The sequence below is a fragment of the Martes martes genome (assembly GCF_963455335.1).
Source record: "Martes martes genome assembly, chromosome: 11".
Classification (NCBI taxonomy): Eukaryota; Metazoa; Chordata; class Mammalia; order Carnivora; family Mustelidae; genus Martes; species Martes martes.
Window position 1 is genome coordinate 474,655 of NC_137899.1, and position 12,309 is coordinate 486,963.

General features: G+C 45.2%; 1 protein-coding gene across 1 annotated transcript in view; it reads right to left on the reverse strand.

Moving 5' to 3' along the window:
- The window catches only part of LOC308352115 (contactin-associated protein-like 3), a gene marked incomplete at both ends in the record, with an annotated part of 187,029 nt that overhangs the window by 97,649 nt on the left and 77,071 nt on the right, over window positions 1-12,309 (reverse strand). Inside the window, one exon of the mRNA XM_080818171.1 lies at window positions 6,025-6,172. Coding sequence (XP_080674297.1) covers window positions 6,025-6,172 — 148 coding nt within the window. The remainder of the gene's footprint in view (window positions 1-6,024; window positions 6,173-12,309) is intronic.

Here is a 12,309-nt window from a genome sequence, read left to right on the forward strand (position 1 = left end):
ATAAAAACATATCTCTTTGTCAAATTCGAATGATGTCCCTTCTGCAGTTAGCAAAGAAGAAATGTTTGGTCCACAAATGATTTTATCAGGCTTCTTTTGATCACATTGGGTTTGTCCCCAGCTTCCCTGTTGTCGCTATAGCTTTGTAAGAGTAACATTTGGTCTTCTAGGGATGAGGACGTCCTGGAGTGTTGGGTAAGCACAGAATCCGGCCCCATCCCAGAACTGCGACTCTGCTGGCCTGGGGTAGGACCTGAGAGTCTGCTTTTTTAACATGTCTCCTAGTGATGTAGACGATGTCGATGCTGCTGGTCTGGTGACTACATATGAGAACCACTGCTCTAAAGAACCTAGATTATATTTCCTGGAACATTCCCCTCAGGCAAAATAGTGAAAAATTTATTGGATTTATAGAAACACAGAAGAATGGGCTGAAAATCCTTTTGTTGTAATGTTTTCGTTTCCTCTCCAGTGAGATCCCTAACACTCGTACAAGCTAATCATCACATTCTATCTTATGAGGCACATTTAACGTGTGTTTTGACAGGTTCTCTAAGCCTAGAAGGGGACTGAGTTATAATCTAGAGATGTCATCAATGGAGTAAAACAAAACCACTTCAAACAACATATCTTGTAGTAGTCCTGGTGGTTTCACCAAAATCTTAAATGGTAACAAACGTAAGCTCAGTGGAGAGGAGTTAAAACAGCACAGATAAAAATGAGGAATTGCTTTCAGAAGTCTGGAATGTGAGGCTGTTTCTCTCCATCTGAAATGACCCACATCACTCTGCAGCCTGTACGGCTCCATGAGCTAATTTTTAAAGGTTTGTTAAAAAAAAAAAAAAAAGAAAAAAGAAAAAACAAGAATTGTGGTGGAGAACACAGATACCCATAGACCTAAAATGTGTGCTGTCTGGCCCTTTACAGATGCCTGTCATCCCGCACTCGGCGCCATTAGCCAGTGATCCTTTCTGAGCCAGATTCCCGACTGCTTACAGGTGGCCGTGATAAGAACCAGCCGCAAGACATGTGGCGATCCTTCTTCTATTTAAATATTAAAAACCCTATTTTAGATGGGAAATCACAAATTTAATTATTTTTGTTGATCTGCCTGTTGCATAATTCAATATACCTTGTTTGTGGTTTTTCATGAATCTATATTTATGAGGTCAAAAAATAGGTAAATATTATGGTTCCTGTGGAATAACAAATATTATGGTTCCGTAGCTTCAGAACCTGCCTTGGCAGGGATTTGGTTTGGAAAATACAGGTTTGTTATTAAAAGACCATTTTCCTCCACATTCCCTTCCTCCCCTACCTCCACACTGCCCTGACTTAATTTCCATTGGTTCCCCCAAGTACACTCTATTTTCATTTAACATGGGTGTAGCACCCACTAGGTGTTGGGATGCTGGGAGGAAACCCAAGAGCACAGACATGGCTTGGCCTCCCCAGAGCTGACAGTGCTCCCCTCACCTTCTCACTTCAGCTATCATGAAAAGAACACATTTCACCAGGAATAGCCTAGTCTTCCTGCGGGCTGCTTAGGAAACTAGAGACGAGGACGCTCACAGTCAGGAAGGAGGAAGTGGATCAAGGGGGGGGTCTTCTCTGGGGAAGTGTCTGGAAAGAAAGAAGGTGAGACCTTATCAATTATATGGCATGTGTCACACGCAATTTACAGATAGACACCCAAAAGCAGCCAACATGGTTCAAACAATGGGCTATACTGTTGACCAAGAAGCCCTTCATGATAAACGTGAAGCCCACATGATAAGTAAGAGTGCGCCCTGTCACAAGGACGACTCACAATGGGAACGTGTACATTGGAAACTCAGTTTCAGGCCTCGTCAAAGAGAATCAGTTCTACAGAATGTTGTTCACTTACAAAATTTCATGAATGAGTTTGAATATCTGAAAACAAACGGACACGTCACTAAACATAAAATGACATTTTTAAACGTGTGTGACTCATACACCATTTTTAAAGGCAATAGATTTTTTAAAAAATTAAACCAAAACATGGGACACCTGGGTGGCTCAGTTGGTTAAGCAGCAGCCTTCGGCTCAGGTCATGATCCTAGCGTCCTGGGATCGAGTCCCACATCAGGCTCCTTGCTCCGCAGGGAGCCTGCTTCTCCCTCTGCCACTCTGTCTGCCTGTGCTCGCTCGCTCTCTCTCTCTCTCTCTCTCTCTGACAAATAAATAAATAAAAAATCTTTAAAAAAAAATTAAACCAAAACATCGTATTGTGGGACAAAGACTTAGCTCAGTGAGTTTGCAGTGGCTAGCTCTCCAAGTGCAGATGGGGGACAGCCTGTCTGTAGAAGTAGAGGTTCCCTCACCTTCATGCCCATGTTGGTGATAGCATCAAAATATAGCCCCAATTAAGAAAACTAATAATTACAAATTGAAATCATATAAATTGGAAAAACACTTTGTATTTTCAATGAAGTAACATATCACATTTTCCATTTTGGAATGTAGGTTCTGCACTCTTGCAGAACAAAACTATTGGTTCCCATTCTGATTCATAATAAGTGACCTCCATCTCAAGTACCCCAATAATTTAATTAGTTGAATTACATACGAACACATTTTTCACAAGCCTTCTTGTAAAATTTAAGTGTGATGCTAAGGGATAATTTAATGCATTATTTTATTCAAATAAAAGTATGTTAGAGTTGGTTATTTGTATTGATTATGGACATTTAAATTTTTATGATACTTATATTACATATGTATTTATATTACATATATATTCATATTTATAGAAATATATAAATATCAAGGGTGTTTTGAGGTTGCTAAACAAAACCTATAAATTTTTGCTGTAACAGTCAGTACATTTTTTAAATAAACACAATATTTTAATTTTTTTTAACTAGGCTCCATGCCCACATAGAGCCCAACGTGAAACTTGAACTCATGACCCTGAGATGGAGACCTGAGCTGAGATCAAGAGTCGGATGCTTAACTGGCTAAGCCCCCCAGGTGCCCCAGATAAACACAATGTTTTAAAATGGCCAATTACATGTTTTACTCCTAATTTTATTTTCATGCCTGATTTGACACAGAACCAGTGTCACGGGGACAACTGAGAGGTCCCCATGGTGCTGGCCATTCTGTGCCTACATAGTCCGTATTCCCAAGGACTCATGCACTCCTTTCCTCCCTCTTCTCTCCTTCTGTCCTCCCCTCCTTCTCTCTCTCTTCCCTTATTCAGACAAACAACACGCTAATGAACACAAGACGACATTACACCACCACAGGATGGGACTAGTACAAGCTCAAGGGAATGCCTGAGAAGACACTGACCATGAACACAGGAGCCAAAGTGGAAAAGAAGGAGCAGAGGATGCCCCAGGGAAGGATAACAGTCGAGAAAGAAATGAAGGAGGACCCGGGGCCAGTGTCAGTGTCTGTGGCTTATAGAGACCTACGTCAAGGATGTCAACGTGAAACTGATCAGAGTGTGTAAATGTTACTGAAAATTTAAGAAAGCAGAGGACACCCAAACAGAAACCCTTTTAGAGTGGGATACAAAGCCTAGAACAAGTCCGTGGGGAATATGGCCCTGGATTCCCCCCTTCCATGGGGCTGCTGGTGGGCATGGGACTCTAAGAAGACCTCACACACACTCCACGTGCACTCTAGAAGTGGGGGAAAGGGAGGGATTTCCAGGTAGAGAACCTGTGTGTGCCACACCAGGAAGCCATGAAGCCATGGTGTTTATAGGAACAGCAAATATCATTGTAATTGGAGTTTAAAGAAGTGAAACCAAAGAGACAAGTTGCATCTAAGAGACATTATATGCCAAGATAAGCAATCTGGACATTTTCTCAATATCAACACAGCAGTGAAAGTAGAAATGGGGGGGGGGGCAGTAATTAGCACTTTGGGTTATAAATCATAACATATACAATTACTGTCAAAAACAAAAGTGCAAAGCTCTATGCTTGAACAACTGCTCTCATTAATAGTAAGAATGAAGACAAGACAGAAGCTCCACTAGTAAGCCACGGACGCCGCGTAGTTTTGCGAGTTGCCGTGACTGTTATCGGTCCAGTTTTAGGCTAGGAGCCCCCCGTGGCGCACAGCTTGTGTTTGCTGACTTTAGGGTGCACGCAGGTCCTTCCCGGGACCAGGCCTGCAGCTTTGATCTCCCTGGGACTGACCTCTCCCCCAGGGAGGTGGTACCGCCTCACGAAGAACATCCGGCTAACAGCAAGTCACCATCAAAGACCTTGTTCTGCTTTGAAGTCAGTAAACCCGAAGCCATCTCCAGAGTAATGGGAGGAAGGAGACGCTGACTTTATGGGATCAAAGAGAAAACGGAGTATCGGGTGTTCCAGCAGCAGTGAGCACGTTCACGGATCTCAGACACAAAAGGAGGGAAGGCGATGGCCCGTGGAAAGAGGGAGGAAAGGGCGGACAGCATCGCGAAACCATCTCCGCTGAATGTTGCGTGGAAAGGCCAACACAGAGACAGTGTTTGGAAATGGAGTGAAAGCAGAGCTTGTCTGAGCTCAGGAAGGTGGTGGAGCTGAGGCCGAAGGGGACGCTTGAATCTAGGATGGGGTCACTTCAGGGATGGTGAGCCCCACCTCCAGAAGGTCTCCCTGCCTGTGGGACCAGCAAAGGGGCGATGGTATCCTTGTTTTGCAGTGGCTCCCTGTGCCCCACAGCACCCACACCCTCCCGGGCCCCGAGACCACAGCAGCCCAGAGTCCCACAGCCACTGTGTGCTCCTGCCTTCCTCCCTCCAGAAGCCCCTCCCTACCCCAGCTCACCCCGCAAGCCCTTCACTCAGAAAACTGACTGACCGCCCTTGTCCCTAGGCCCCAGGATCGTGTTCCAATATTTTACATTTGTTTTGTACAATTTTATGACTTCTCATAAAATCCTGACGAAGAAAACCAGTCATTTTAGAAGGGTCCCCTACATCCAGTCCCTAACACAGTTCTTTGCAAATAGCAAGTGTCTGATAAATTCTGACATGGCACGTGAGGGAACAAAGAAACGAAAGCCTGCATAACATAGTAGTTATGAGAACCAAAGTTGGGGGGAAGACAGAGTTTTTAAATCCCAGGTCCAGTATGGAATAGCTCTGCAAACATCTCCCTGTCTCCATGGTCAAGTTCTTCTCCCTCGAGGCCATACCAGATCCGTCTGGCCGGTGTGGTTGTTGAATGAGAAAATGTCTGCTAGGTAGGATCTGACATATTAAATATTCTGCCTGTGCCAGATCTTGCTGACACTTTTCTGCAAAGCTAATGCTCTGATCAGATATGAAATGAAGTGTGACCAAAAACCCAACCTCCCACAATGTTCCCAGCCAACATACTCTTTGGGTTATTCTCCAGTTTTCTAGAAATTTTTCTTTAATATTTTTTTCTTTTTGTACTCATTTAAAAAATTCCAGCATATTCCAAATCATCAAAATGGCAACAGTAGAGTCGATTTACCCACAGACATCACTGAATGCGTTTTTGCTTGTGTTCACGCTCACATTGGCTGTGACCTTTGTCCCTCTGCTCATCAGTAGGGAAAAGAGGGAAGACATAACACATAAGTGATGTTCAAGCAAAGATTCACGTCGAGGAAAGTGGGGATTTGAGCAGTGAATATGGGAGAAGCCCAGAGTCATTTTGGATTATGGGGAAAACAAGATCACCGGCTGTCCCTTGCGTCCCCACACCAGGGTCACCTCAGTGCCCAAGAACGGCACCATCCGTCACAGTGAATTGCTATGGTTGACTTGGACCTCGTTGTTTGGATGACGCACCCACTCTAAAACAGGTACCCTGCTCTCTCCTGGGAATCTCGGATTCCGAGGCTCAGTTCGGGCCCATATCTTTGTCTAACTAAAGTAACTAAAGAGAGCAATATCCAGGCTTTCCACAAAGACACACAGAGATACCTAAAAAGTTAGAAACAAGTCAAGCTCGGGTTTCCGCCTGGCCATGAGAGCCTGTCCCTCTGTCACTGATTTTGGGGGGGAGAGGGGTAAACAGCACTTACGGTACGTGCATCCGTACACTTCTATCCTCATCCCGATCCTGCCCTTGGGGCTCCAGGCTAAGGGGAGGAAACGCAGGAACCTGGCTTCGAGGGGAGGCTGCAGTCGGTGCTGCACCACGCTGTCTGCGTTTGTGTTGCCTGGAAAAGTCTGGGAGAGAACGGAGAAAGGATCAGTGTGTCTGCAGAACTCGGAGCTCCGGCTCTTCTCCTGCGGGTTAGGGGCAGAGGCTTCACTCTGTTCTTAGGCAAAAGCCTCCTGCTTTATAGAAAGTCTGCTAATGTTTAAGAGGGATGTGACCACCTCATTGTTCTAAGCTTTCCTTATTTGCAGGGTGATTTACGTTTCAGCGGCACCATTAATCTGGCTGTACACCGGCCACCCTTGAAGGCTTGCTCTTCCCCTAAAGCGTTTCCCTCATCCCTAAGCAGCAAAGATGCTCTCGTGCAGCCCCACATCCAAGGCAATCGAGCACGGTGTTAACTGGCCATCCGCGCAGGGAGAACCCTCGACTCTGGGGTCTGAGCGCTGGGAGGGACCTACACAGGGTTCTAGTTCCAAACCCTTCGTTTATAAAGACAAAACCGAAGTCCAAGAAAGTAGAAAGAGTCTGCAGCGGTAGGACAGCGGCTACCCGGCAGGGCCAAGACTAGATTCTGGGCTTTGGATTTCAGTCGCAGTGTTCTTAGTGTGCGGTCAGGTTGCCCCCAAGCTAGCTGCATTTCAGGAGCACTGGGGAGACCCACAAGACAGAGGGGTGCCCTTGCCCAGACACAGGCACCAGGCCTCAGGCTAGAAGGGGCCAGCGTGAGCACAATGGACGTTGCTACAGGGGACGTGCGACTCGTTTCTCACCGCGTTGATTTCATGTGAAGATCAGCATATGGGGAAACCCAAAAACGGGTGATGCTCTGCATATACACACATCGATCATGTCACAGATGATTTAATCTATTTCAGACAGCTGTGTCACTAATGATTTGCTCGGTTTCTCAAAGGTTTCTCAAAGGTTTCTCTCACATACATGAGAGAGGAATGGGAGAACAGAGCACAGACTCCAACACCAGGAAGTGCGTCCCCACGCAGCCTCTCCGCCCTGACCCGCACCCTCTCTTGAATGCTCCTGAAGTGCTCCGTGCTTGCCTCCGGGGAGAAAAAGGTGGGTGCGCTTCCGATGACATGGACTTAGTTACCCCCATGGCGAATCCGCTCCCCTCACCCCTACGGTCCTGCCTTCCTTAGCATTAACTCCCGCACAGCGATCTTCCGGAAGCTGGAGTGTGAGTCACAGGACCACGGCTCTCTTGTAGACAATTTGCGACTGTGAAGTCCCCTGAGACGCTGGGCTCCTCTGTCCTGCCACCTGGGCCCCAGAACCTCCTCTACCCTCCTTCACACCAGGATTTCGACGGGTTCTTCTTGCTCTTTGGTGTCGATGTCTGCCCCGACACTGTACACCCCCTTTTAAAACTGACTCCATCGACTCTTCCTCAGACTGTCCATCAGTTTTCCCAGAGGACCTATGCAACAGCAAAGCCATAGCAGCCTAAGGTTTTCCAATCATAACACAGCGTCTTAGCGGAAAATGCTGCTCCATCCAAGGGCCTTACCAGTCTATGCTCTGAAAACAAACAGCTATGGTGCATCTCTTCTAAAAACCTATGTCAACTGGTAAATCAATGCTATCCATGCTTTGGAACCCCCCATCAAAAGTTCTGTGTTCTTTGATCTCTCCAAGTTTTACCATCCAGAGGGCCAAAGATGTTCTCGTAATAATCCTTCATATAATAGTAACAAAATGAGGAACAGAAGACTTGACCCTTTCTTATGCTCCCCTGCATCAGAAGGACACACTCCACCTCCCACCACCGTTAAAAGGATCAAACATACTCACGCTGCATGGGAGCAAATCTCGTAGTTGGGCCAAAAAGAATGCACGTCTCATTGTTTTGCTTTGTGAAACCCTAGATCTGGCTTAACACCCAAACCCAACCAAACCAAGCCCTATCACTACTCGGGCTTGTAAGCCATGACAAGCAGATAGGAACAGATGGAACCAAGAATACAGAAAACTCAAATGTGGTATCAGGACCAGTCTCAGACCCTATAACGCTTTCTCTTGGCTAGTGAATGAAACATCATCTGGGAAGCCCTCCGGCCTCTCTCTCTTGCTCAGTGGAAGCAACACCTTTGTCCAACATCCCCTGTTCTTCAAGGGTCGGCAACCATTACACCAAGAGCAGGCAAACTCTCTCCATTGCCTCCGTGCTCCGAATGGGAATTCGGGAATGTGCCCTCCCTGCCCCCAGCTTCCTGCAGGAAGTGCAGGCTGGCATGGGCAGGAGCTGCTTTGTAGCGATACACCACTGTCCAGCACACGCTCCTGTCATTACAGGCTCCCAGACCCACTGCCTTCATCCACAAAACCAGCTTGGTCCAGCAAACTCTGAAGGTTGAGGAGTTATTACACGAGATAATGCCTGACAATCATGTTCCCACACCTGCCTGGAGGGAGGCGGTCCACGAGCACCAGCCACTGTGGCCATGGCCTTGGCTACCATTTTGGTTATGGTGGGCACATCTGGCAGAGGTTGCTCATCTGTCCAACTCTGCATCCCATTCCTTACACTCTGTCTCGGGTTCAAGACCCAAGATGTGCAGATCACCATCGGCTCCCACATTCACTGTGATGCCAAGATTACAATTCAACCTCAGAACTGAAGTCCATGTTTATCTGAGGGTATCTGAGGGTAACTAACAAAAACTAGAAAAGGAATTTGAACAAATTGTTTTATTTTCCTTGGATATCATTACTTCCTTCTGAAGCACTTTGTCCATGGAAGGTAAATTCTGGACACCGTCATTCAGACTGTGTGATAACAACGCCATATAGCAAAAGAATTTCTAGTGTGTTTTAATGGAATTTAGACAGAATACTATTTAAGGAATATTTCAAGTGGCAATAATGTCTTAATAGTCTATGAAAAGAGGAGAATCAGAAGGCACCCTTTAAAACTTCTGGGAATCTGTATATGAAACATTTGTCACACACAATTTTAATTACATTCAAATATTGGAACATATATATGTATGTGTGCACAGCTCTGTGACCATGTTAATTTGTTCTAATTTTAAGGAATCACATTATTTTTGTCTTACATAGAACTATCACCAGTCCCTTTGGGTACAAATCAATCACGCATTTCTTTTAAGACACAGAAGTTAAATGAAATGACTTTGGCACAAGACAGATCCCTACTAGCATGTCGCTGTCACTTTCAGGGCTCATTACTGAAATGATCCCATCTATTTTGGTGAAGCTAGTGTTTATCTCTTAAGAGATGGTGTGATCTGTTCCTTGCCATATGTACTTTTGCTTTCATGTTTCCAGAACAGATCTGGGTGAACAGGCCACACAGACCTGCAGAAACGAAGGCCCACTCTGGGCTCTAGTAAGTGGGAAGATGAAAACCCCATCTTCCCCATCTCTTGTGACAGGAGTGACCTCGGGGGAGCCAGCATTTTCGTGTGTAAAGTAAGAGCAAGAAAACCTCTCTTAGAATTTTGATGAGTTAGTGGGAGGAGTTCCATGGGCCTGTCTTTCTGGCATCCCTCTTGGCTCGCTAGCACTAAGACACACACCGACAAGACTCTCCCCACGACTGATCACAGGGACACTTCACCTGGACACGGACTCAACATCCGGTCACTTTAAAGGCATCACATTGAATCCTTCGTCCACTATTAGGAGCCAACGATGCCTGATGAAGTCTTCCACTTCCATCTTAGTTAGGTTGAAGGTAACCCGAGTCCACGGCTTGGGCTCCGTTCACGTGCTAGAAACACGTTTCCGAGATAATTTGTTTTAGGAATCGGTGACACTTCTGAAAAGCTGCCAACTCTGCACTGATTTAGTTAGCAGTCATGTTAGTCGACTCTAAATCCGGAGGAGGGATCACTGGGAGACTCCCACGGAGCCACGGTCTCGGTTGTAAACCGAGTCATCACGATTCCGCATTGGAGTCAACAAATGACCTTTGAGATGCCTATTATGTATTTGTCATTTCAGGTTTTAAATGTCTGTGTCCTAAGGTCGGCTTTTATACCAATGCCTTCTTTCCAAACACAATCGGTGTTGCCTATAGAAACAGGTCTTGCTGATTTTAAAAATAAATAAATATTAAGCCTCTACTGCGGGCCCCTAGGAAATCTGAGCTTCATTATTCACTCACCGCTGTTCATTTTAAGACCTCTGAGGTAGAAGGAAGGATGTTGCTGGGACCAAGAGAGTGTGCAAGAATCCCCAAGCTCTAATTCCGGCCATTTTAATTACGGGGCCATGATGGTCTTGGACAAGATGCTTAAATCTCCCCACATCTCAGCTTCTTCATGAGCAATGGGGGAATAATAATAATTACTGTTACTATTAAAAATAATATTTTGTCCCCATTATTTCCAGAGGTTCACGGACCATGAAAGGACGTACTAAAATTATTTCCCGTAGTTAGACCACATCAAAGTTGTACTCAGTGGTTTTAAAGTAAGTGATCTTGTTATGAATTATTTTTAATATTTGAGTGAACTAGAAAGTACCATAACATTTACACATAGATAGCTCAAGGAAATCCTCCTCCTGTCGTTTTACTGAGTGAGCCAGACTGGGATGTCAGAAGTATGACCCAGAGGGAGGGCCTGACCCCTTAGATGTCAGTCAGCCAGGCGCTTCGTGCGAGGTGAGCGCTAGAGTTTAACTCATGCGGATGAGTTGACTTCAACAGTGAACTAGAAAGTGAACGAATAATCTCCCTTCTCGCTTAAAACAACCAGACAGGTGCCCGATGAGCATCTTCTGATGTGACGATCTCAGTGTGTCAGAAAAAATGTGCACTTAGTAAGCATTTCCTAGTTTCTTTCATGGACTCAGTGTAAACAAGACACACAGTCAAACCAGTGACTGAGCAAAAAAAGAGGACCACGTCTCTGGGTCCCAGCACCTTCCCTTACCTGAAGAGGGCACCTGCCCCATGACTGAGCACAGCTACACCTCCCAGAAACCCATAGCTCCTGGCCCTGGACTCATCCACATCCTGGGGCCAAAGCAGGTGCAGGAAACAGGGTCCCAAATGCTGCTCTTCATTAATGTGCTTTTGTAATCTCAGCTGTATAAAAGAAGGGTAATGTAAACATTCCCAAAATATTATTGAAATGAAGTATTTTTAAAACACATTGAGAAGTTGTAGGCCTTTACTGTTTAGTTTTACCTTCTGCTTGAAATACGAACCCAGCAGACTAGGTAAGACATGTTTCTGACTCTGCAGAAAAACCAGTAGGGTTTCTCAACGCTCCTCCCGTCCCTAACTTCTTTTTTTTTTTTTTAAAGATTTTATTCATTTATTGGACAGACAGAGATCACAAGTAGGCAGAGAGGCAGGCAGAGAGAGAGGAGGAAGCAGGCTCCCCGCTGAGCAGAGAGCCCGATGCGGGGCTCGATCCCAGGACCCTGGGATCATGACCTGAGCCGAAGGCAGAGGCTTTAACCGACTGAGCCACCCAGGCGCCCCTCCCATCCCTAACTTCTTATGTGATCAGGAGAAATACATTTTATAAGCTATCTGAAAGGCCCACGTGTTGGCAAAGAGGTTGAAAGTAGAGAAAAAGCCAGAAAAAAATATTTCCAATAACAAAAAGATCATACTTTAAAAGCAATGTATAGTTATTGAAAACAATACCAGAACATCACAAAAAAGTTGTGTGGTTTGACACATGGCACAAGCTTTTTTTCTGGAAACTGAATTAGCTTTCAGTATTTGAAGAGTGACACCAAAGAACAAAAGGAGGTATTGTTAGTGTTATAAGAAATGCCTCAAATGAGTGTTTAATAGTGTGCCTCTCCTATCAGTAACTTGAAGGAATTAAATAAGTTAATTGAATGAGAAGAATTATATATAACTTGACTTAAATATAAACTTGACTCCAGGCACAGTTTGGGGACATTCTTTAACAACTCAGATTATTGGCAGAATAGCACGATCCTCTTAGCCTCCTGCTTATGTTCAAAATAATGATATATCAAATGGGTTATTTGTACAAAATTTAGATTTCTCATTGAGAAGTACCCGTGACTTGAGATACCATATGTATTTAATTCAACATTAAAATACTTTATAAAGTAGGGAACCCAGGGTGCCTGGGGGGCTCAGTGGGTTAAAGCCTCTGCCTTCAGCTCAGGTCATGATCCCAGGGTCCTAGGATTGAGCCCCATATTGGGCTCTCCGCTCTGCAGGGAG